Source organism: Schistocerca gregaria, chromosome 1, assembly GCF_023897955.1.
Source record: "Schistocerca gregaria isolate iqSchGreg1 chromosome 1, iqSchGreg1.2, whole genome shotgun sequence".
Taxonomy (NCBI): Eukaryota; Metazoa; Arthropoda; class Insecta; order Orthoptera; family Acrididae; genus Schistocerca; species Schistocerca gregaria.
In genome coordinates this window covers 1030759031-1030786285 of record NC_064920.1, presented here as the reverse complement: position 1 = coordinate 1030786285, position 27255 = coordinate 1030759031, and the positions used below count along the sequence as shown (strand labels likewise).

Genomic DNA, 27255 nt, shown 5'->3' with positions numbered 1-27255 from the left:
ATTAAGCCTGAACACCTTTTCTTTTTGACCGACTCAACAGAATCAACAACTTACTCGATACGTAGCAGTCTGACTTTTCTAAACAGCAGACAATACTTCAAAATTTACATTGTTTAACTATAATACGACATAGGGCCTGTCCACGCGCAACCATACATCTCTCTAGGTGCCTTGAGTAAATACCTGTGCAAAAAAATCTTTGTGCCCACACCACACAGTTACAATTTGCTGCCGGTCCTGCCAAGAAATGAATCTTCAGCGACAAGCGCTTACATACTCTCAAAAGATACTCGAGTTCGTCACACTAACTCGTAGTGTAGAAAAATCTTCTGCAGCCCGTGCTTGCACCAAGTCATACAATAAATAAATAAATAAATAAACAAAATGCGAACAAAGCGTTAGAGCCAGTTTCCAGATATTTAGTTCGCGATTAACGTGGCTAACATGACTGTCTAAGTTATTTGCGTGTGGGCGCACACATTTGAGCAATTTAGTTCGAACATCGAACTTCCACGTGTGATGTGCGCAGACAGACCATTGCGTGTGACTCGAACTTTACACAATCACCAAGCTATCATTTCGCCTGTTCTTGATTGCTGCAAAGTACTTCAAAGTATGATACTGTCAGATTCCATATCTTACAAGTAATAATGAAACAGTTATACTCTCAGATAACGCGTTGAGGGGTTCGAACGCTATCTGAGCAATACGCAGCAGTGTTTGATTTGATAATTGTCAGACTTGCTATTAAAAATGAAACAGCTATTTTTTTCCGATAACGCATTGAAGTGGCTCGACTGCTAGTTAAGCAACACACAGCAGTGTTATGAGATTACTTTTACAAATGAAACAGCTAAATTTTTCGAGTAGCATGATGAAGTGGTTCAGTAGCTTACGTGAATAACATACATTACTGTTTTATACTATCAGCTCTGATTCATTATTTTTAAGAATGAGGCAGCTAAATTCTTCAGAGTACGCTACGCGGTTTAAGCATTATCGAAGCAGCCATCAAGAATCGTCTTAACCGTGGAACAGAAAAGTCATCTTTGAAGAGAATGCTTCCACAGGGATCTGTACAACTTTCTGTTCATCCTGTACATCTATGATATCTCACTTATATTCTTCTATACACATCTTAATGTATATGATTTCCAGGTGTTTAGTCGCCAACTTACATTACAAAACATTTGCTACTGCGCATACTAACAGCAAACTAACCTCAGTCTCTGGGCGAGCAAATAATTGCAATGCAATAACAGGTAATTTCAATATTTCATACAAACCTGATTCGCCCTCATGAGCGCAAGTATTTTGTTTTTCGTCCTTATGCACGCCACATGATACAGGACAGGGTGTCACCCTCCCCCCCCCCCCCACCCCACCCCAAAACAGAGACAAGACAAGCTTTGTGGCCAAATTCCTTACACTCAAACAAGGAAAATATGTCTCATAAAAAACATTGCTCTGAAATGCATACCATAAGAGCTATGAACACTTTTTCCATCTTCGCCGACCGGTTAATGACCCAAGAAGATTTCATCGATGAATATGTGATTGTTCACTTCTTCAGCGGAACAGATGACCTAGCAGTTTGGTCCCCTCCCACCCTCTTTTAAATCAACTTCTCCTGTGTATACTGCTCGAGGGAGGGTACAAGCTTTTTCACGAGAATAAAAGTTTTACGGTATCCCTTTGGGAAATGGCAGAAAGGAATGAATGATAAGGAACACAATGTGCACTTAGTTTCTATGCCTGGAGGTCTCATTCAACAAGTTGGAAACACTACTAGGGCAGCCTTTCAGGGAACAGTGTGCAACCAACTGCAAACTGTGGCACACTTCGGTACCCACAATACCTGTCTTCTGGGCTCTAAAGTCATACTTGGATCATTCCATTGACAAGCAGAGAAGGTTGAGAAGACCAGCCTTGCACTTTTCACAAAGAGGGGGAGGGGGGAGGGGAGGGAGGGGGTTACGGATGTATTGAAGGATAGCCTAAAGGGAAAACAAGGTGGTGTATCTGTTACAGAGAAACTCAAACCCATCAACTTGTAAATTGAAGCTGCAAGGTTTATTATCAAGGGTGGGCACACACTTATAATTGTATCCTTCTGTCAACATCCGGGCTCATTCCCACGTGTAACCAAAAACTTTAAAGGAAACCTATGTTCAAGTTCCCAAATCATATTGCAGTCATCAGAGACGACTTTAAACACCGAACAATCTATTGGGATAGTTACAGTTTTGTTAGTGGTGGTTATGACAAAACATTACTAAATGCCTTCTCTGACAACTCCCTAGAACAGATAGATCAGAATCCCACACTTGATGAAAATATATTGAGTCTCTGGCCAACAACTAGGCCCGACTTCTATGACACTGTCAACACCAAAACTTGTATTTGTACCTCTGAAGTAGTTGTAGTTACAATTATCAACAAAGCACACAAAGAAAATAAAACAAGTTGAATTCAAACCTTCAGTAAAGTAGATGAAGAAGCAGTAGTGCCATATCTCAATGAGGAACTTTAAACTTTTAGCTCAGGGCAGAAGCATGTACAGAAACAATGGCTCATGTTTAAAGGAATAGTTGATCTTGCACTGTGTAGACATGGGCCCCACAGAACAGTTCATGATGGAAGGGACCCCTTACTGGCATAAAATTTCTGTAAAGAAACTTCAAAAGAAATGGAGAGTACTACACAGTAGGTGTAAAACAAATCATATGTCTAGAGAGAGAATGAAATGTGTTTGGCTGCCAAGAGGGCAATTCATGAAGCCCTCAACAACTACCATAGCAGAATATTATTGAAAGATGTTTCACAAAACCAGAATGAAATTATGATTGTATGTAAAGGCTGTTAGTGGTACCAAAATCAGCATCCAAACATTCATGGACGAGACAGGAACTGAAACGGAAAACCCAGGAATGCTTAACTCTGTTTTCAAATGATCCTTTGCAAAGGAAAAACCAGGAGCAGTGCCTCAAATTAATTCTCGTACCACTGCAAATGTGAATGACATGGATATTAGTGCCACTGGCGCTGAGAAACAAGTGAAATAGTTAAAACTGAATGAGGTTCCAGGATCTGATGAGACCCCTATCAGATTCTCTACCAAATTTGTGGCCAAGTTAGCTCCTTTTTTAACCTTACTATGCCGAAGAGTCCTCAAACAAAAAACTGTGCCTAATGGTCGGAAGAAAGCACAGGTCACATCCACCTACAAGAAGGGCAGCAAATGAAATCTACAGAACTACAGTTTCATATCCTTGACATCCAATTGTTGTAGAATCATATAACATATTCTGAGCTCAAACATAATAAAACGGAATCTTACACACCAAACATCATGGATTCCAAAAACATCAATCCTGTGAAACCTAACTCATGCTTTTCTCAGATAACATCTACCTTAAGTAAAATTATATGAAGTATCAAGGGAGATTTGTGACTAGATGGGGATTTCTTGGTGGAGATAACATAGCATGTTACCTTAAATCAGGGGTTCCCAAGAAAATTTTCTCAAGGACCCCCTCATGATTGGTACCTTGTCACATCACAGTATCAAGCACCTAAAAAAGCCAAATTAAGAGTCAGAAGTTAGCATTCGCTAAAGCTCTGCTCATGCATGAAGCGGCCAAAACAAAAAAATCTGTTATCATACAAAATATATTTAATAAAAACAAAGATTCCAAGACTTACGAAGCGGGAAAGCGCCGGCAGACAGGCACATGAACAAAACACACAAACACACACACAGAATTACGAGCTTTCGCAACTGGCAGTTGCTTCGTCAGGAAAGAGGGAAGGAGAGGGAAAAATGAAAGATGGCGGATGGATATGTGTGTGTGTGTGTGCGCGCGAGTGTACACCTGTCCTTTTTTTTCCCCTAAGGGAAGTCTTTCCGCTCCCGGGATTGGAATGACTCCTTACCCTCTCCCTTAAAACCCACATCCTTTCATTTTTCCCTCTCCTTCCCTCTTTCCTGACGAAGCAACTGCCAGTTGCGAAAGCTCGTAATTCTGTGTGTGTGTTTGTGTGTTTTGTTCATGTGCCTGTCTGCCGGCGCTTTCCCGCTTGGTAAGTCTTGGAATCTTTGTTTTTAATATATTTTTCCCATGTGGAAGTTTCTTTCTGTTTTATAAAAATATATTTAATATATTTTTTATTCTAATAGCATCTTGCAGACCCCTCTGGCATAGCTCGTGGACCCCTGGGGGTCTGCGGTCCACCTTTTGGAAACCACTGCCTTAGAAGATGTTCCACGGAAGCGTGGTGGAACCCTTGCTGATCATGTTGGATATTAATGACCAGCAGACAATATTAGTAGTAACTTCATACTTTTTGTAGATCAAAGTACCATCTACAGGAAGCGACACAAATATTTACTCACTCCTTGATAAGGTTTCAGACACTGAAATCTTGCTCTGAATGTTCAGAAAAGTAAAATTGTGCACTTCACAAAATGAAAAAAAAAAAAAATGTAATATCCTATAATTGTGATATCAATGAGTCACAGGTGGAATCTGTCAACTCTCACAAATACCTGGGTCTAACAAGTTTTAGGCATATGAAATGGAATAAACATAGTTTCAGTCATAGGTAAAGCAGGTCGCAGATTGTAGTTCATTGGTAGAATACTAGGGAAATACAGTTAGTCTATAAAGGAGATTGCTGACAAAATCACTCATGTGACCCATCCTAGAATATTGCTCAAGTGTGTGGGACATGCACCAAAAGGACTAAAAGGTGATATTGAATGGGTACAACGAAGGGTAGCATGAATGGTCACAGGTTTGACTGACCCATGGGTGTGAGTCACAAGGATGCTGAAAGCTCTGAACTGGCAGACACTTTAAGATAGATTCAAACCATCCCATGAAAACCTACTTGCAAAGTTTCTAGAATCAACTTTGAGTGAGTATTCTAGAAATATATGTATTGCTTCCACAGGGATCAAGAAGACACGATTAGACTTATTACAGTGCACACACAGCCATTTAAACAATCATTGTTGCTGCAATCTATGCTAGAGTGCAACAAGAAACCCCCTAAGAACTAATACTATGAGATATGCCCAAAGCCATTCACCTCACAGTTGTTAACAAAGTATAAATGTACTTTTTGTTCCAATGCCAGAAAAACAAGAACACACAATACATATTTACAGAGACACATAAACGCACTAATGTACCCTTCCACTGATCTCAAGTGAAATGGTCGTTATGAGTGAAAATTTAAAACACATTTTCATTTTGAAAGATAATAAACAACTTTTTACAAAACATGTAAATGTTCAGTACACCAAGGCGCATAGGATAATTCTTAGGCTATGTTGTCATTCATTAGATGTGGACGTATATGTTTAAGTATGCTTGCTATACGATGGCAACATAAAGACAGCATGCCATAGTACAGTTGTCTAACATGATGAAATTAGCTATCAGTTTTAACAACAATAGCAGGAAACTTCTAGTACATGGAGAATAAATTCAACAAACAACCTAGGTGTTAGGCTGGAATACCAAGTTGGTCAATAAACTGACTGGCCTATACCGTGAAAATTTAGGAATTGTGGAAAACCCAGTTTCAATGTTTCTGAATGTGACTAACAGATACTGGAAGAGTAGGATAACGACTAAGGATGGTACTCGACATTTTACTGATAATGATGTTCTTACAACATGTGATGGCTGCAGAGTACAGAGCGTATGAGATATATCGTTAAATTTCAAAGGACAAATTGCCATTTATGCTGAAGAGATATTCCATTTGATTAGCTAAATATCCTAAAATTTTGTAGTGAGCTAGTGTGGGAGTGTTATGCAGCTAAGCTTGTAAATGTTGGAATAAAACCTCAGTGAAGAAGATGTAGGTATCTCACCTCCCCTCTCCCAGTTCTAACTTCAGTATCTCTCTGGGAAACCATTAAATTATATTGACTTTACTTACAAGTAAAACTTTAGCTTAATGTTAAGTGGTAATGGTAATATTGGCCTCTAGCAAGAATTTTCATTTACTTTATCTTCATTTCTCACTGATGGATAGATTTAGTGCAAAAGCATGACCAAACCCTGATATTAGTGCTGGGATGTAATAAGACAACACAACTTCAATTGCACGCAAGAATGTGGAATCACTAATTCACTTCTAGTGGAGCCACTTATGAATTAACTTTTGAAGATCTATTAACACTAAATGTCATATAGCACACACAAACTGCACAAAGTAAGTTTTACGTCACCCTCATAATTTGTATAGTTAGCATTTATTGATTGGAAAACTCTTTTTCAATATTCTTTTGATGAAAGGAAATTTTTGCATACTGCCACTTAAATGTAAGAGAGGTGGAAATAAACCTGCACTCTCAGTGCACCACAGCAGAGCGAGCTTTGAATCCAGCTGTGAATGGGACAGTGACTTGTCTAGGTTGTCAGTATGGGACGTTTTCCACCGAAGTGATGTACACCAGTGACACCATCCAAACATACAATCCTGAGACTAAAACATGAAGGTCTGTCTCACCCACATTCAACAACACTAGTTGGTGTCTGCTACCTACAACTTATGACTCATATTTACCCTGAGGAGAATACAACAGAACTGTGCACTAACTTCTTGGAGGCAACTGGGACAGTTGCATTAATCGAGATAATAGGCAACTGTCCTCACATGATCAATTTGACGTATATGTATGCATTAGAAACATATGCACATATACTGCTGTGCCTGTTGCATAGAGAAGGTGGACAAAAGATCACCTGGAAAGCAATCTAGATCAATAGAGTTTTCACTGATGGGTGCAGGCTCTAACTAAAACGTGATGGTGACCACAGAAGAGTGTCAGCATCATCAATGCACATCTCAGGCAATCACTCCCACAGGTTCAACAGGAATGGTCAGTTATGTTTTAGATTGTTATTGTGTACAGATGTCTGATGCCTCTCATCACTATCCAGGGGAGTCCATTCTCAAAGTAAACGTTTCTCCAGGATGAATGAATAAACTGACTGGAATGGGAAGACCACCAGTCTCCAAGTGGTGAGTACACATAACGAAGCACAGCACCTAAAGAAGATGACTGGGTCACTTCTCTAAATACTGTGCATGAAAATGAAATCAACACCTTGGATGAACTCCTGAAATACAGAGTTAATTTTCTTTAGCGTCTGTCAGATAATTGTTACAAGTTAGGTTTCCATATCCTCCAATCTGTAGATCATAATTTTTGTGTGACTAAATAAAGGGACTAGGAGAAGGTCAATGACGAACCTTACAGTAATAATTTCTACACTATTTCGTTAACAGAGCCATTTATTGCTGCACAAGGTTTCATTTCCTTGAACATAATATGGTATACTTCTCAACTGTAAATGTCTCATGAGGCTTACAGGAAAACCACAGTGATGTGTTCCAAGAGGGTTTTTTGTGCTTTCCCAGTGATTATACCGTAAACTGAAGCATTCCTTTCATTCATGCCTCTGTGTTTCTGTAGCACTCTGGATTCACATTTTTGGCCGCACCTAAAATCTTTGCTCTCTTGCTGATTAATCACTTGCGGGCAAATTATGCAATCCACTGCTTCACAGATCTCCTTGGAAATGTTTACTGGCACCTTCCAATTAATACTCCGTAGTGCTGTAGATGAAAAATCAGTCTGAATGATGGTTGCCAGCATCACTCTGACCCATGAAGCAGGGTTAAACTTATCACTCCAATGTCAATAAGTAAAAACCCCGCAGCGATTCAACTACTTACAGAAAGATTTTGAGATCCACTACTCGAATGGAAAATATACACTACTAACAGTTCACACACTGCCTCCAATTAGCTCCTAACAACTTTCACCAATAAAATACCCTCACACAGAAATACCATCAAAAGACAACAGGGTAAAAGTCACACAAAGATACCACACTTAAATTTCCATTGAAACATATACAATTTATTTGCTTCGAGTAACCCTTGCAAAGTCTCTGACTGAACACCACCTCTAAGTAGCTAATGGCTTCATGCTATGCTATGAAGCCTCTTCCCAGTGAATAGGTATATGTTCATTAAATCACAGCACTTGTCAAACAAAACAGGAAAGCACCTAAGCCGAATTTCATTTCCATGTATGGGAAACCAGTATTGAACATTGTTTAGGCTTTTTTAAGCTAGAAAAGTAGGCATACTGATCATAAAAGATCAATTCTGGACTTCCAAAGCAATAACCACTTTAACACACAAACTCTGTGCCAGAGGCTGGCTGACTGTCCAAACTCCAAACAGCTCCATGAAATTAGCCAACATTTAGGATTTTCAGCCACACAGAATTAGGAGCACAGTGTACGCATTTTCACTGGACATTTCATACTGCCACTTACAACACTTATGCAAGGTGCAACTGCCTTCCAAGACATTCATAAGTTTCTCTGCAATTGGTGTTGAAATATACAGACCATAACTGGGAAATCATTAAACCTCAAACTGGCCTCCTATGCCCAAACCACTACATGTTTTGGATGATTACAGAATGTCCAACCAATCAACGTGTGGCTAAACAGAAACCCCTTCCTCAAGATATTGTAATATGGCCCTGTAGCACATCAATAGCCACAGAACAAGCACACAGGTATGGCTAGGAAATGATACGCTACAAAGTGTAAAGATTACAGTTTTATTAATATTGAAAACAATCACAATGATGATTATCGGAATTCCACTGCACATGACCTAACTGCTTCAATACTCCTTAAGTTTTCATTTAAGTTAGAGATTCATATTTCACATTCACAATAATAAATTCATATACAAGACATATTGTTACAACAAAAACTTACTGTCTAATATTTTCTGTCATGTTTTTGGGTATGAAACTATTGCATTATATAGATGCCAAAACCAGTAAACATTCATTATACATTATTTTTGTTACTGTACAAAGTCAAAACAAGTTATATGGCTTTGTTAAATGTGAGGTCTGGAAGTGTAAGTTCAGCCATTAACTGGAAAGTTTTTCGTTCTTGCAGAGGTTCACACCTTTCCTTCACAAGAAGTGAATTTGCATCTGAAATATAGGTAACAGTTGGGTGCACACAGAGCATAGTGTTGTGTTTGTGCTGTTGATGACAATAGAGAGAAGTGGGTGATGGTATCGAAGAATTTGTAATCAATCTGTCATTAAAAGAGACGTGATTAGTAAAAAGATAAGAGGGAATATGATATTGTGCACAATGAAGGAATCTGATATTTCACACAATGAAGCATAGAACTGACACACAACAAAAGTAAAAAGCAGTCTTATGCAGCAGGACACTGTTTTACCACAATTGCGATTGCATTCCAAAATGTTTTGAAACAGATGAAAAAAGCATGAGTAAACTTCTGGGAAATGGACAGCTTTAGTGTTCAAAATGCGTAACTGTTTTTTGCTATAGAGTACAAAACTATTGCGCATCACCTAAGATAAAAGTGTCAAATTGGACTCTCTAGCTGTATTATGGTGAAAACCGGTAGATAAAGGTGCACCTTGTCAAGTATGGCGTTGTAGCATGGCCATGCAAAAGCAAAGATCAGTCAAACACGAATGTCAACTGGGAAAAGGGGGGAGGGGGAGTGGCGAGTGGGGGGGGGGGGGGGGAGGAGGAGAGGGAGAACATTGATATGTACCAAATAATAGTGTCATCAGAGCAGAGTAAGAAACAGTAATAAGTTCTCAGTGCGAGAAATGCACAATGTTATGGCCAATACAGAATGGTATTTTGTGCTGATGTGCTTTAACAATTAAATGCTGAAAAACACATATGTAAATCAGAGTATAGCAAATTTAAAATCACTGATTATATAAATGACCGACACTTGTAATAAGTTCAAAGTTAAATTCGTAATTTCTGATCATGTAAGTGAGTAAGGGCATCAATGTAGATTACATTTACAGCAAACTTAAGCAAGCGAAGTAAAGTGAAGTATGGAACAGTGCTTCGGTTCATTAGTGTATTTTCACTCTCCTCATTGAAGTCTCTTTAAGTTGACCTGTGGCACATTGTGTACTAGTCCAAGCCATTCTCAACTGTATTGCAGTTTCAGCTCTAGTAAAATTCACCAAAAGGGGCACCATTATGTGTCTTCCAGCAAGGAAATTGTGAATTAGAGCATGAAAATGTTCAGGAAACATTTAGTTCCTGTAAAGTAAAGGATAAACATAGAATTTCAGGATTCAAATGCCTTATTCAAAAAAAGCCAGTGCCATTTGCTTCTCTAACCTCACGAATAGCAAACAATTTTCTCTTTACTAAAGTCACTTACGTCAATGGATTTCCCTGATCAGTGTACATAAAGTAAACTAAAGTGTTTGTCTACAGTTCCACAGTAACAACATAAATTTGCAAATACAAAGAGCCCGCGAAAGGCAAAGGTCCCGAGTTCGAGTCTCCGTCGGGCACACAGTTTAAATCTGCCAGGAAGTTTCGTATCAGCGCACACTCCGCTGCAGAGTGAAAATCTCATTCTGAAATACAAAGTTGGTCGATATGATCTTTTCAGTGCATTATCAATTTTATGATTTTTTTACTGGTTTCCATTTTGACATCAACAACCTATAAGAATGTTTTTCCATTTACGGTATGGCAACGAACACACATTATTGAAGCCTATGTGTAAAGTGTATGCCATGTCAACATTGAAAGTTCTTACATCGACATTAAATGGGATAGAATATTTATTTGTCTGTATAACTAACTGGCCATGTTTGTAGAAAACATGAATCACTTGACCCAAAAAAAATATTGATTTTCTGTCAGGATTCAATCTGTATTATTCTACCAATGTATTTCCTCCGTTTCCAATAGTGAAGAAACATTTCATATTTTGAAATTATTTCTGAATAATGTCTCTCACCTGAAGCATTCAGCTGAAGACATACAGAACTACTAAATTTGTAGGTACGAGATGTCTGAACAGCTGTGAGCACATGGAAGATTGATCAAATGATTCCTTACAATGGTAACAAACAGGGTGGAATGCTGCTAGAAAATATGAAAAGTAGGCTATATGGTAATTACAGTCAAAAATGTGTATCTGCGGGAGAAGCGACAGTAAATAACTATACAGATCCCCTTCTCATTTCATTTATTCGTCCAAATACAATGCAATACGACCTGGATATAGTCTATAGACCTGAAAATAGGAAGAAGGCCAATAAAACTAGGCCAGCAACATAGCTATACATTGACTGTGGATTAAATGAGCAATATTATTTCTGAGGAAAGTAAGGGAGCAGATGGAACAACAAAGAAGGAAAAAGTCCTGGGTCTCATGAAATTGCACAGCTTCTCTCTGAATATTATTTATTTCTTCCACTAACCCAACTTCACACACAGGCAATGAGTCTTAAGAATCAGTCAATGAGAGTTAAAGTCACTGCTATTTGAATGAATTACATTTCTTTAAGATTCTTACAAGGATTTATGCCTTCCATAAGAGAATATTCCACGACCATATGGACTATCTTACATTGAGATTTATGTGGTTGCTCCATCTTAAAATTATTTTGGACTTCTATGTTAGACTTTTGACTTTCTTACTGATCCGAATGACTGATTAGGTCTGTTGTAGTCAAATGATATTGCGTGTTTTGACTTATTTACATGCAACAGCTATTATCAAGCCACTACAATCTTTTAGTATTTGCAACAGAGTAATGATCATCTACAAGACATCCTCCATTTCATTATAATTGCTGAATCTATATTACATATATCATTATCAGTAATAGTACCCAAACAGGGCTGATCGAAGCGTTCCATAAGGCATAAGGCTTTGTTAATTCACAGCCAAAGTGTCAACTTTCAACGTTCAACTTTACCTAGACATTGGGTTACACTACAGATCAGTATGTCATCGTAACCTACATTCAAAAAGTAAGAGAAACACAAAACAATTATTGTCAATATTCAGTTCTCTTCCTGTTTGTGCACATGTGACATGAATTGGCAAGTTACTAATAGAACATTTGAGAAAATCTGCCGAAGCCTCCCAAATGCCACCATCTACAGAGAGAAGTCGTTTTACCAGGAATGGGCTTCACAGGAATAAACTCAGAAATTCATTCATTAGTCGAGAAACCCTTAATGCAGTGAATGCAGTTAAAGACAAGAATAGCATGACCATACCACTTCCACCACCAAACACAGCAACTGAAAATTTCCAACAAGAAAATGAAACTGAATCACTGACAACAGGTCCAACACTAGAATCTCCACTTTCCTCAAAAGCAGCTGAAATAAATGATTCAACTAGAACAGCAGTTTCCAAAGCAGCTGCAGCAGAAGCAGCTACATACTATGCAACTGCGCAGGCCATGGTGAAGATTATTTCATAAGTGACACCAATTGAAGTTTAAAGCTCTTAAGACTATGTGATGCAGACCTACTTGAATGCTGGAATCTCAAACACGAAGATGCTACAGCAAAGTTTGATGAGATTTGTTAATATTTCGCAATCTGTGCTACAAATTATAACAAATAACCACCACAGAAACAATGCAGAGAGAGAGAGAGAGAGAGAGAGAGAGAGAGAGAGAGATAGAGATGTAGCGCGAAGATGTATTTACATACATAAAATTTAGTAAAACGTACCTCTTATATCCGAATCTGGACCTTCAGGGTGGCGCCAATTGCAGCCCTTCACGGGGAGCCACCAAGGTGCAGCAGCGACTGCCTGTGTTATTTTTGATTTTGTATCTTCACTCAGTAATGACTCAAATACAAAGGAGTCACCGAAAGATTCCGCTTCTGTCTTGTGCCCTGTGCTATTAACGAACAATTCGAACTCTGCATTACTAACTTCGTGAACATCCATGAAAAAATCATCGATCTTCACGTCCCTAGCTGGGCCTTCTCCGTCGGCAACAAACAGTGGCTTATTAGTACCCATGGTAAAACTTCCACCTTTAATAAATACCATATTATTTGTTCTGGGGTATGGTGACTGCACATTCGACACTGCGAAATACTTCTCTCTTGCATCTGTTTCAGATGCATCCAAGCTATTGTCAGACCTTTCCAAATTCTTAATTGTCTTTCTATCAGCTGATCCGCAACCGCAACTTCCAGTGTCAGTATCCTTCTGTACATCTATTTCACTTTCACATAACTGAATGAGATGAAAAGACAAAACAAACAAGAACATCACCCATTTATAAAACATTTCTGCGGTATTAATTAAGAAATATCGACTAACAAACGCTGGTAAGTACGAAACACGCAAGGCTCAACCCGAGTAAATTCAAATTCCCCGGGTTCTTAATTGTAGCTAGCTCAATTATTCAGTACTTCACGTCCGTCACTCCCCCAGCCAACCTTGTTTGTGTCTGTGCCAGCAGGGAACTACAGGTAGAAAACAACGTCGGAATCTACGATATCGTAAAATTATCACAACTGACGAATTGATAAGAAAATCTCGTTTTCCCAGAAAGAAAGAAATACGGTTCTTTGCTTCTTCAAATTGAATTTTACATGTGTATAATGATGGTAATATTGTTTCCATTATTTAACAGCTGATTCTGTCAGAAAATCACTACTTGCAGGACATTTAAAATCAGAGATGTTTAGTTTCATATATTTTTGGTAGTAATGAATACACAGCACTTATTCATGGAATCTTTGGAACAGCTGCTTATTGTCGTATTCTGCTTTGGTTGTGAAATAAGTGACTGGCACAGGATGTGTATATACAATTTCTGATTAATTTTATCCTCTGACATGCAGTTTTTTTCCAGCTGTGCAACTGCTTCATGTTTCAGCAACGTTTAATTTCAGTGACTAGCTGAAGAATAAGTTCTGAGCGTCGAACGAACAGTTGAAATGTGACAACGTTAAACATTGTCAGCTTTGAGTTTACACTGAACTTTTATTTAGAAAAATATTTGTTTAAAAGCAGAAATGACAGAAACTGGCGATGGGTCATGGGGACATCTTGAAGATACAGAATATTTCGGAAGGATTTCTAGTACGACAGATTACGTTGTTCTCACTAAGGAGAATCTAAAGGAGTCCAAGTATGCTACGTGTACACAGGCTGCTCACTGTATGATATACTGTACACATACGCAGCGGATCTTTGATTTATACAGCGCTAGGGCTGCAGTTTTGGTAAGTACACAGAATAACTATAGGGTAGGTTTCTCAGGACAAGATACCCATTTCACCTTGTGTCTCCGACTGGTAACCAACTTGGGCACGTCATGAAGGTTAGAACAGACAAAAACGTCCTTTAGCTGTGTCAACATTCAGGTATCACATACATATACCTGGAAGTAACAAAGTGTAGAACTATAAAGTGAAAGGTCACATGCCCACGATTGTACATAAAGTTTTTGTCATGTGCTAGAAAACTAGTTTAACTAAAAAAAGAGGATGGTTACTCTATGAGCATAGGGTTCACATTGTTAAACTGACATGTTTCACATTATTACCAATGTCATGTACATGTCCTATGGAACAAGTATTAATATGATGTCAAATATCGCACGTTAGTGTGTATGATCCATATCATTTCAGAATGTCATAGCACATCATTCTTGCAAAGGGACGCTTGGTACAAATTTTCACTTTTTCATTTGGCTAGTAGGATGTAGATGCTTTAAAAAGACCGTAGATTGGATAGAACCTAGTAAAGAAAATAATGTGGGAACTATAGATTTTCTTCATAGAGACTGTGAAGATAAAGCTCACTTAGTGGTCTATGTTGGGATAAAGGACTGCGGTTTTATTGTGAGTGTGTAAAGAGGTATTTAATGCTTCAGTTAATACCAGATGCAGGTGTAGAAACTTGGATAATAAATCGAAATACTTTGGCTGACACACACAGTAAGTAAATGCAGTGACCAAGACAATCAAAACTCACATGCTCATAAATGTAGGGAAGACGTCAGAAATTATGCAGAATTGAGAAACATGTAACACATTGATGGTGTTTTGCCAGATGTTCAGCTGAGTTGTAGTTCCCATTTTATGCACTGTATTTTGATGACTGACTCTGCTGTTTCCTTCGTGTGCTATTACTACTGGAGTCCAAGATAGCAAGATAATGACTGGGTTAGTCGTCATAATATTGTGCAACTCAGCTGAACACCAGCATGGTGTGCTCACACCATTAATCAGTCACAGTATCAGTAAAACCAGTGTGTCCATATGAAACACATTCATCTCATCGGGTGAAATAAAGAGCAGGCTTCAAGTAAACTCTGTGGTGGATCCCTCTTAATATAGGAGGCACACTGGGCGGAACCACATTCAGTTGTAAGTTAGGAGCACTGTATCTTACCTGAATGGCTAGAATGAGGTCCACTACAATCCAAATGGCTTTCACCGAACGCAGTATGTTGTCAACGACTTCAGCTCACTTTTACTATTATCAACACAAGCATTAACAGCAAGATTGTTGCAATGTTAACAAAAGAGATGTTGCGTTAGAGTGCATTCAGAGCAAGCATTTGTTGCTGCTACATCTCTTAAAATTAACTTACATGCTTGTGTTGCAGTAGATTGGCCATTCCTGTAAAGATAAAGAACAGTGTATTGCATGTTCTAGTCCCTTTCTGCACTGTGTGCATGTACTCCATGACTTATGCTGTGGGAATGGACTGGAAATTTCATGGGACAGTCTTCATCTGCTTCTGCATCCTCAGTATTATGCAATGTTCTGCCTTAATCAGTACATTTATTTAATAGTTGCTGATGTAGATTTGTCACTGTATACTGGCAGTTAGTGAAAATGTTATTTACATTTTAAAATATAGCTTGAAGTAGATCTACTCCCTCCCTTGCACTTTTCACTAGGCCTACATCACATGACAGACGCAGTATTATCATTCAAAAATTGCAACATTATACTTCACTTATGGCATATTTTATTTGTGTCCATCCATATTCCTTTTGGAATAACCTACCATGCACTCTGTGCAAAATTCTGTGTCTTAAAGCACTTATTTTGGTCATTGTCATACTTGCCCCACAAAAAATTAACATGTACAGTCCTTTCTCTGCATCTCTCTCTCTCTGTCTGTCTCTGCTTGTAAATTATCTCCTGTATTCTGCTCTTTATGAACAAGTGTAAACTGTATGTTTTTTCTGCTACAACTGTTATTGTTTTTACTAAATCTTAGACTCCATAGTAAGTAGAAGATGCACTCTATTGTTGTTGTGTATATCAACTTCTTGTAATACAGATCCGCAACCTCTACAATTTGTTTAAATGATGTCCTGTTCGCTTTCATTAGTAACTATTTTACTGTACTAAAAGCGAACATCAAATCATTTAATTTTTTTTTTTTGAAGTTTGTGAACCTATATGACAACAAGTTTCACAGTAAGATAGTTATGGCTAAAAGTGAAAGGCATCTCATTTTTAAAGAAGAAGAAGGGGAGGGGGAGAGAGAGAGAGAGAGAGAGAGAGAGAGAGAGAGAGAGAGAGAGAGAGAGAGAGTTGTATCTCTCATGTAAAAACTGGTTTGATGCAACACTCCACACTAGTCTGTCCTGTGCAAGTCTCTTAATCTCTGCATAAGTACTGCAACCAACTCGTATTTGATTACTAGAATCAAGCCTTGGCCTTCCTATGCAGCTTTTACTCTCCACATATCTTTTTCCTTTATCGAACTTAATTTTCATTCGGTGATGTTACAAGATGTGTCCAGTCAAGCAATCCCTTCTTTTATTCAAGGTGTACCATGCACTTCTTTTATCTCTAATTTGATTCAGTACCTCTTAATTTGTAATTTAGTCTACCCATCTGATGTTCAGAAATCTACTGTAACACTATGTTTCAAAAGCTTCTGTTCTTTTTTTTGTCTGGGAACTTTTTATACAGTGTTTCAGAAGTAATGGTCGATATTCAGGGATATGACAGAAATGATCATTCGAAATAAAAAACCCAAGTCAGCGTGTGCTCCAAAATGCATCCCTTAAGAACTATGAGCACTTGTTCATCTCCACTGCTTTGAAACACAACTATTCTAATGAACAAGTGCTCATAACTTTTAAGGTATGCAGTTTAGAACACATGTTTACTGGGCATTTTTTCTTGTTATGGTCCATACTATCACTTCCAAAAATATGGAAAGCAAAGAGTGTGCATTCAAAGAGCAGTCGAAGAGATTTGTTTCACAGTATCGAAGATCAAGAATTGCTCGTAGCTCTTAAGGTGTGCAGTTTAGAGCCCATGATTAGTTGACATTTTTTATTTCAAATGATAATTTCTTTTATATCCCTGAATATTGACCATCACTTCTGAAACATCCTGTATGCCAAACATCACTTCCGTATAAAGCTGCACTCCCGAAAATACCTCCCAACATGTAAACTTATAATTAGTGTAAATGTATGTTTGATGTTGCTATGGTCTTCATTCCTGAGACTGGTTTGATGCAGCTCTCCATGCTACTCTATCCTGTGCAACCTTCATCTCCCAGTACGTACTGCAACTTACATCCTTCTGAATCTGCTTAATGTATACATCTCTTGATCTCCCTCTACGATTTTTACCCTCCACGCTGTCCTCCAATACTAAATTGGTGATCCCTTGATGCCTCAGAACATGTCCTACCAACCGATCCCTTCTTCTAGTCAAGTTGTGCCACAAACTCCTCTTCTCCCCAATTCAGTTCAATACCTCCTGATTAGTTATGTGATCTACCCATCTAATCATCAGCATTCTACTGTAGCACCACATTTCGAAAGCTTCTATTCTCTTCTTGTCCAAACTATTTATCGTCCATGTTTCACTTCCATACATGGCTACACTCCATACAAATACTTTCAGAAACGACTTCCTGACACTTAAATCTATACTCGATGTTAACAAATTTCTCTTCTTCAGAAACGCTTTCCTTGCCATTGCCAGTCTACTTTTTATATCCTCTCTACTTCGACCATCATCAGTTATTTTGCTCCCCAAATAGCAAAACTCCTTTACTACTTTAAATGTCCCATTTCCTAATCTAGTTCCCTCAACATCAATCAACTTAATTCGACTACATTCCATTATCCTCGTTTTGCTTTTGTTGATTTTCATCTTATATCCTCCTATCGAGACACTGTCCACTCCATTCAGCTGCTCTTCTAAGTCCTTTGCTGTCTCTGACAGAAGTACAATGTCATCAGCGAACCTCAAAGTTTTTATTTCTTCTCCATGGATTTTAATTCCTACTCCGAATTTTTGTTTTTGTTTCCTTTACTGCTTGCTCAATATACAGATTGAATAGCATCGGGGAGTGGCTACAACCCTGTCTCACCCCTTCCAAACCGCTCCTTCCCTTTCATGCCCCTCGACTCTAATAACTACCATCTGGTTTCTGTACAAATTGTGAATAGCCTTTCGCTCCCTGTATTTTACCCCTGCCACCTACAGAATTTGAAAGAGAGTATTCCAGTCAACATTGTCAAAAGCTTTCTCTAAGTCTACCAATGCTAGAAATGCAGATTTGCCTTTTCTTTGTCTTCTAAGATAAGTCGTAGGGTCAGTATTGCCTCACATGTTCAGATTTTTCTATGGAATTCAAACTGATCTTTCACGGTGTCGGCTTCTACCAGTTTTTCCATTCGTCTGCCAAGAAGTCGCGTTAGTATTCTGCAGCTGTGACTTATTAAAATGATAGTTCGTTAATTGCTTTCTTTGAGATTGGAATTATTATATTCTTTTTGAAGTCTGAGGGAATTTCGCCTGTGTCATAAATCTTGTTCACCAGATGGTAGAGTTTTGTTAGGACTGCCTCTCCCAAGGCTATCAGTAGTTCTAATGGAATGTTGTCTACACCTGAGGCCTTGTTTCAGCGTAGGTCTTTCAGTGCTCTGTCAAACTCTTCACGCAGTATTGTATCTCCCATTTCATCTTCATCTACATCCTATTCCATTTCCATAATATTGTCCACAAGTACGTTGCCCTTGTACAGACTCTAATATACTCCTTCCACCTTTCTGCTTTCCCTTCTTTGCTTAGAATTGGTTTTCCACCTGAGCTCTTGATATTCATACAAGTGGCTCTCTTTTCTCCAAAGGTCTCTTGAATTTTCCTGTAGGCAGTATCTATCTTACCCCTAGTGAGATAAGCCTCTACATCTTTACATTTGTCCTCTAGCCATCCCTGCCATTTTGCACTTCCTGTCAATCTCATTTTTGAGATGTTTGTATTCCTTTTTGCCTGCTTCATTTACTGCATTTTTATATTTTCTCCTTTCATCAATTAAATTCAGTATTTCTTCTGTTACCCAAGGATTTCTACTAGCACTTGTCTTTTTACCTACTTGATCCTCTGCTGCCTTCACTACTTCATCCCTCAAAGCTATCCATTCATCTTCTACTGTATTTCTTTCCCCCATTCCTGTCAATTGTTCCCGTACACTCTCCCTGAAATTCTGTACAACCTCTGTTTCTTTCAGTTTATTCCCACCTTTTTGCAGTTTCTTCAGTTTTAATCTGCAGTTTATAACCAATAGATTGTGGTCGGAGTAGTCCACATCTGCCCCTGGAAATGTCTTAAAATTTAAAACCTGGTTCATAAATGTTTATTTTTCAAAAATGCATTCTCGCTTTTGACCATCTGTATATCCCCTCTAATTCAGTAATTTGCTCCCCAAATAGCAGAACCGATGCATCACCTTTAGCGTCTCATTTTATAACCTGATTTCGTCAGCATCGCTTGATTTAATTCGCTTTCAAAACACTTTTAATTTCATTCAGCTGAAATTTCAAGAGCCCTTTACCATCTCTGACAGGATTAGAATGTCATCGGCAAGTCTTAAAAGTTTCTATTCTTCCATCACGATTTTTAATTCCCGTTTCAAATTTCTTCTTGGTTTCTTTACTGCTGTCTCAGGGTACATATTGAATAGCATGGGGGATATACTGCAGCCTGCTTCCTTCTCGCCCCACCCACAGCCTCCCTTTCATGGCCTTTGACTATTAACCAGTGTCTGGTTTTTGTTCAAGTTGTAGATAACCTTTTGTCCCTTATAATTTTATCCCTGCTACCTTGAGAATTTCAAAGAGCGTATTCCAGTCAACATTTCAAAAGCTTTCTCTAAATCCAAGGGTGCCTTTATTCAGTTTATCGGGTAAGATCAGTCAAATTGTCAGTGTTGCCTTGCATGTTCCAACATTTCTACATCTACATCCATACTCCACAAGCCACCTGACAGTGTGTGGCAGAGGGTACCTCGAGTACTTCTATCAGTTCTCCCTTTTGTTCCAGTCTCGTATTGTTCGTGGAAAGAAGGATTGTCGGTATGCTTCTGTGTGGGCTCTAATCTCTCTGATTTTATCCTCATAGTCTCTTCGCGAGATATACGTAGGAGGGAGCAATATACTGCTTGACTCTTCGGTGAAGGTATGTTCTCGAAATAACAAAAGCCCGTACCGAGCTACTGAGCGTCTCTCCTGCAGAGTCTTCCACTGGAGTTTATCTATCATCTCCGTAACGCTTTCGCGATTACTAAATGATCCTGTAACGAAGTGTGCTGCTCTCTGTTGGATCTTCTCTATCTCTTCTGTCAACCCTATCTGGTACAGATCCCACACAGCCAAGCAGTATTCAAGCAGTGGGCGAACAAGCGTACTGTAACCTACTTCCTTTGTTTTTGGATTGCATTTCCTTAGGATTCTTCCAGTTTAAATCACTCCTAATGCATATTCGCAGATAATTTATGGAGTTAACTGCTTCCAGTTGCTGACCTGCTATTTTCTAGCTAAATGATAAGGGATCTATCTTTCTATGTATTCACAGCACATTACATTTGTCTACATTGAGATTCAGTTGCCATTCCCTGCACCATGCGTCAATTCGCTGCAGATCCTCCTGCATTTCAGTACAATTTTCCATTGTTACAACCTTTCGATACATCACAGCATCATCTGCAAAAAGCCTCAGTGAACTCTTGATGTCATCCACAAGGTCATTTGTGTATATTGTGAATAGCAATGGTCCTATGACACTCCTTGTGGCACACCTGGAATCACTCTTACTTCGGAAGACTTCTCTCCATTGAGAATAGCATGCTGTGTTCTGTTATCTAGAAACTCTTCAATTCAGTCACACAATTGGTCTGATAGTCCATATGCTCTTATTTTCTTCATTAATCCACTGTGGGGAACTGTATCGAACGCCTTGCGGAAGTCAAGAAACATGGCATCTACCCGTGAACCTGTGTCTATGGCCCTCTGAGTCTCGTGAATGAATAGCGTGAGCTGGGTTTCACACGAACGTCTTTTTCTAAACCCATGCTGATTCCTACGGAGTAGATTTCTAGTCTCCAGGAAAGTCATTATACTCGAACATAATACGTGTTCCAAAATTCTACAACTGATCGACGTCAGAGATATAGGTCTATAGTTCTGCACCTCTGTTCGACATCATTTCTGGAAAACAGGGATGGCCTTTGCCCTTTTCCAATCCTTTGGAACGCTACGCTCTTCTAGAGATCTACGGTACACCGCTGCAAGAAAAGGGGGGGGGGGGGGGGTTCGCAAGTTCCTTCGCGTACTCTGTGTAAAATCGAACTGGTATCCCATCAGGTCCAGTGGCCTTTCCTCTTTTGAGCGATTTTAATTGCTTCTCTATCTCTCTGTCATCTATTTCGATATCTACCGTTTTGTCATCTGTGCAACAATCTAGAGAAGGAACTACAGTGCAGTCTTCCTCTGTGAAACAGCTTTGGAAAAAGACATTTAGTATTTCAGCCTTCAGTCTGTCATCCTCTGTTTCAGTACCATTTTGGTCACAGAGTGTCTGGAGATTTTTTTTTTTTTTTTGATCCACCTACCCCTTTGACATAAGACCAAAATTTCTTAGGATTTTCTGCCAAGTCAGTACATAGAACTTTACTTTCTATTTCATTGAACACCTCTCGCATAGCCTTCTTCACACTACATTTTGCTTCGCGTAATCCAAACTGATCTTTCCTTAGACCAGCTTCTCTCATTTTCCATTCTACTGTGAACAATTTGTGTTAGTATTTTGCAGCTGTGACTCATTTAAACTGTTGGTTTGGTGATATTCACACCTGCCAACACCCGCCCCTTGAGAATCTTAATTAATACACTTTTTTTAAAGTCTGAGGGTATTTCAGTTGTCTCATATATCTTGCACACCACGTGGAATAGTTTTGTGGCACTGAAATAGTTGATTGGGTACAGCTGTGTAAAATTAACGCACTTCCACAGCTAATGTAAGAGGCCACATAAGCAAGTCATACCAGAGCTGAACAAACATTACTACATCAGGGGATGCTTGCTGATTCAACAGGAACTGTTGTTTTGATGCCGGGCAATTACAAAACACCATATGCAATTGAGGCACCAGAGCTGAAATATTACCAACTCAGCAAGAAGGCAGAGGCATTGCAGTGTTGGTAGCTCAATTACATCACATCCATGTGACAGACTTGTTGTGGCTTAAGTGACTGAAACTGGTGCTATAGCAAAATGTGGAGGTGCATGTTAGTATTGTAATGAGATTAACTTTCCATCAATCTTAACTGAATTTATCAGTACTGGTAAATTCATTTCTCAATTATTTGTTTTTTGTTATCTGGTTTGGACTTACTTCCATTCCTGTGATGATTAAATTGCAACTGTGTGTAGGTATTCTTTAGAAGGTATAAAACTGTTGTCTTATTTGAAGTCTTGAATCTGATATCTCCATGTCTATTTTCCTGAGCCATTCAGTTGTGTCATCCAGTGCATGGTGAATGTCCATTATTTTTCCTTTGTTCACTCAAAGAGAAGAGTCTGCAACAATACTGAGGATTGGCTGTAAAGTGGCACCACAGTCACAATTTACAGAACTAGTCCATCCTCACATGAGCAGTAGATAACCACATCTGCCTTGATTGGTTTGAATCCAATCACTGTCCTCCATTGACATGGGGGGAGTTAAAAAAAAGACTTTGTATACCCACATTGAAGGGTTCTCAACTAGAAGTTTGTGTTGCCACTGGATTTCCCATGGAAGGTTGACATTGAAAGAGGATTCAACAGATGAAAATACCTTGATACGTTGTTGAAGTAATACCTTAATGAATCTTGTACCAAAATGTAAATGCTAATTTTTTTCATTACACTAATTCTATTGAAGCATACCTTCTTGCATAAGATATAGCTTAAGACACATGTGACTTAATTTTGAATTTTATTTGTTCGTCAGTATCCTTTTTCAAATTAGTAAGACTTAGATTTTGAAAGGAAGAAAAAGGCTGAAGAAATACTGTCCTGTTTGTGGCTCGTTTGTGTGATTTGTCGTGTTACATTACAGAGATGCTCCAGCATGGAAAACATTGCAAAGATGATGTACACCATGTTGAAAAGTACTTTTAAAGTTCCACAAGCGTGTCTCCAAAGAGGATTTAACAACATATTACTGTCTCTATATGCATATAGTGTCATAGCTACAATGATAAAGTTGTAGAGATTAAAGCCGATGCAGTAGCACCTGGCACCTGCGAATGGTGTGGCAGAGGAGGAAGATAGTGGATTTATATGCCTTATAGTAACTTGTGTAGTGTGAAAGTAGGTTTATTTATGATTTATTGAAGTTTCAAAGAAATGCAGGAAAAATATGAAGTTATCTGGGATGTTTTTGCTTATCTGGTCACAACTCATAAATTCCACGTGATAATATAATTGTTCTGAACATTCTACGCACATTATACTCTGCCCTTAAAATTCTTTTGCTTTAGTATTTTCACTTCTTCTGCAGATGCAGATGCGATTCGATGGATATATTGGCTTTCCTGGAGGGCTCATAGATGAAGGAGAAGATGTTATTACAGGACTGAATAGAGAATTAGTTGAAGAAATGAATATCTCTCCTACAAGAAATTTAATAAAAGATGAAAACCACATAGTTTCTCATTGGAATAAAAGTACAAAATTGGTATTAAACTTCTATGCTGTGGAGGTTACAATGGATGAACTTTTTCATATTGAAAAAAATTCTGTATTTGCACATGATTATGGCACAGAGGTAAGAACATTTTTTTACTTGGCAATCCTAAAGCTACAGTGCTTAATAAATCCACTTGACACACTGCTGCGGAAATAGGGCGCACATTGTCAAAATCTGTGTTGACATATGATTAACATGTGTGTGTAATATCGTGATAAGTTAGGGTATATGTCACCAGAGGCTTACACAGCAGCATAACTGGATAAAATTTTCTCAGGGACATTTTATCCAAATTACATTACTTAACTATGCTGCTGGAAAGTTCTGGAGAAAATACAAATAACAGAAGGAGTAAAGGTGACATCTCAATATACATAAGAGTCTTTAGCAGTCGATAGTCGTAAACAGGATTGAAATTGTCCTTAGGTATTTGGGCAGTGTCCATTTTTGGAGGTAACGTAAGGTGTGTGTGTGTGTGTGTGTGTGTGTGTGTGTGTGTGTGTGTGTGTGTGTGTGTGTACGCGTACGCGCACATGCACACACAAATCACAGGTAAATGATTATAGAGAACATAAAAGAATTTAGCTATTTTTCACCCTGAAGAACTGAAAAGGTTATTCCAATCGAAACTCATAAAAATTAAGTTACACTTGTGCAAAATATATGGAAACAATAGAAATTTATCAGGGATTTAGGCACCTAAAAAGAGTCTTTCAAGAGCAAAAATTTTAAGCAATAATAAAGCAATAGGACAGGTAATAGGCTTTATATATATTGGTATTTGGACAACCATATTTGCAATTTAAGTATAACAGTATGAGTAGAGCACAGATCAGATTATTGCATTCCAGAACAGAATAAACTTGAACGACAGAGTGAGAAGTGAAAAATGTGGGAAAACTGGGTTCCAAACATACCAGTTTAAATGGCTCCACCATGTTGTCAGTATGATACAGACTAGGTTGTAACGTAAATTGCTGCAGACCCAGTCCCAAGCAGAGAGAGATTTACATAGAGCATATTTTCAATGGCGTAATAGTGTGTGTAATCACAGATGGGAACATACCCAACACTGCTAATGTACATTGGTGGTGGCGGCGGTGGTGGTGATAAGAGGGCAAGCTGAAAAGTAATGCCTCCCAATTTTGTGTGTGAAAAACTCTTAAAACTTTTTAAATAAAACAATTATTAACATTGTACATGTTTATTGTTCATGTCTACTTATTTCCAGCCCTCTGTCATTAGAGGGTAACAAAGTGATGTGTAACATAATTATGTTGGTGCATGTGAAACAGAGTGCTGATTTGGCCCAGTTTGATTTTCATTGCTTTCCAAAACTTAAAGAACACCTTTGAGCACTTCACTTTAATAATGGTGAAGTGGTGCAAGCAGCGGAGGGGTTGTGGCTCTGTCAGCAAAGTCCAACATCCTACATTGATGGCATCAGCAGACTGGTCTCTCATTGGGAGAAGTGTTTTTACTGCCAGAGTAACTACATTGAGAAATAAATACGTAGACATGGGAAAAAAAGATGTAGATTGTTAATAATATTTGTTTCATTTAAAAAGCTTGGAGTTTTTGCATAAAAAATTCAGAGATGTTACTTCTCAGCATGCTCATGTATACATTGTTGGTCAAGTCATCTTGCAGTTCATATATTTAAGCGTATTGCACAATAGCTACGAACATTTGGTCTGTAAAATACAAATCACTTTGTCTCTGGTTTCATATTTTTATGCAGGAATCGTGCTACCCTCACACAGTAATATAGGATTAGTTTCATTGTTTTGTTTCTCTCACATTAAAAAAAGTGTGATTATTATTAATTTTAAAGATTTGAAATGCATACTATATGTAGAAATAGCTAGTAATGTTATTTGCATCAGGATTTTGTGTGATACTATAATTGGCCACTCAAGGTTTACTGTGAGATTCTAACAAGATCTCCCCCCCCTTTTTTTTCAATCTGATAAACCTGAATTTAGTTCTACTGTAATTGTTGTTGGTTTAGTTACACATTGAAACCTGTGTAGAGCGCATGTAATACAACTCGTTCATACTACTAAGAACATTTCACTCTTAAGTGTGCAATACTGTGTACTTTAGTAATCTTGTTTCTATTGCATTAGGTTCTTGGAACTCTGCGAGTACCATTATACACAATGGGTGATGGTTATAGGGGATTTCCAAATTTTCTTAATAATAAATTTTGTGGCAACTCTAAACAACAGTTGCTATACTCTCTGCATCATCTGGGCTTAATGACGGAGGAGGAGATACAGAATGCAGTTAATGCTAAACCTGTTTCTGCATGATTTATCATTCCATGTGATATTTATTTAGATCCCACTCTAAAGTGAAATATTATGTGATTTAATTATACATTCCGTGAACTGCGACATGAGAAGTTATTGTTCATATATTGTTATGTATTTATAAAGATTAATAAATATATTTATTTGAGTGTTATGTCATGCTAAACTAATAAACGTTGTCTCCTGTAGATGTGAACCCAGTAATGTACAGATTATTTTAAGCCTTTGACTGCCATGTCAGTCATATGTCGGTGACATTAGAATTTTTCTGCTGTACACATGTGGGTGACAAACCTTCCTGCTCTGGTGGCCAGAGTAGGTCTTCCTGGGACCACAGTGTTTTAGTTTGAAACTTATTGTTAGTGTTGAAAGAAGCCTGTAAGTGTGTACTTCAAACTTCCTTCAACCATATTTCTGCATCTGGTTTGTAAATGGATGGATTTACCTAATTTTGGGGTGCAGAATACACTGGTAAAATCAGTTTTTCTCTACGACATCACATTTCCTAGATACACAGCAGAATAAAAAATGGTAATAGTGAAAATTGACACATTTAACTAAAAAAAAATAAACATTCAGAACGTTTGAAATCAATACTGCTTTGTATGTATACATGGGCATGATGCCAATAAAATGTCCAAATTAGTTCAGAAGATATTTTCACCTTTAATTGTCTTTGGTTTTTAAAAATGCAATGACAGAGCTCTTCCTTTGTTTGTTGTTTCATCACTCTCCCTAACAAGATCCCAGCAGTAGTCACCCACCATCAAAGTGTTCTAATGGCCTTGGTAACAGTGTTCCATGGTAAGAATGTCTTGGTGAAAGTGTTTACCATGCTCATTGCTTATGGCTCCCAAATTTTCTGGTGAGAAATCACAGTGAGAATGTAAAGAGTGAATTTTAAGTGACATTCTACACCCCATGTTCTTATAGTTGTTCAACGGATCATTCACAGTGGTAACATAGTTTTTATCTGTTACCCAAAAAGCCCTTCACAGTTGCTTTAAAAGAAGAC

General features: G+C 38.2%; 2 protein-coding genes across 2 annotated transcripts in view; one reads left to right on the top strand and one right to left on the bottom strand.

The window, feature by feature from the left end:
• The window catches only part of LOC126279076 (formylglycine-generating enzyme), a 101374-nt gene extending 87988 nt beyond the window's left edge, over positions 1-13386 (bottom strand). Inside the window, exon 1 of the mRNA XM_049979537.1 lies at positions 12624-13386. Within this exon, the coding sequence (XP_049835494.1) occupies positions 12624-13194 (571 nt within the window). The 5' untranslated portion in view covers positions 13195-13386. The remainder of the gene's footprint in view (positions 1-12623) is intronic.
• A 528-nt stretch (positions 13387-13914) lies between these two features.
• LOC126279087 (U8 snoRNA-decapping enzyme-like) lies at positions 13915-26394 on the top strand. The gene is made up of 3 exons (XM_049979549.1): positions 13915-14138; positions 23737-24003; positions 26055-26394. The coding sequence occupies exons 1-3, from the start codon at positions 13929-13931 to the stop codon at positions 26238-26240; spliced, it is 663 nt and encodes a 220-aa protein (XP_049835506.1). The 5' UTR covers positions 13915-13928; the 3' UTR covers positions 26241-26394.
• Positions 26395-27255: the final 861 nt, after the last annotated feature.

What these genes read in the sequence shown, in the direction of transcription:
- LOC126279087 (XM_049979549.1), top strand. Translation starts at nt 13,929, where the DNA reads ATGACAGAAACTGGCGATGGGTCATGGGGACATCTTGAAGATACAGAA. An exon ending in GCGCTAGGGCTGCAGTTTTG is followed by an intron (nt 14,139 to 23,736) that starts GTAAGTACACAG and finishes CTTCTTCTGCAG; the next exon opens with ATGCAGATGCGATTCGATGG. An exon ending in CACATGATTATGGCACAGAG is followed by an intron (nt 24,004 to 26,054) that starts GTAAGAACATTT and finishes CTATTGCATTAG; the next exon opens with GTTCTTGGAACTCTGCGAGT.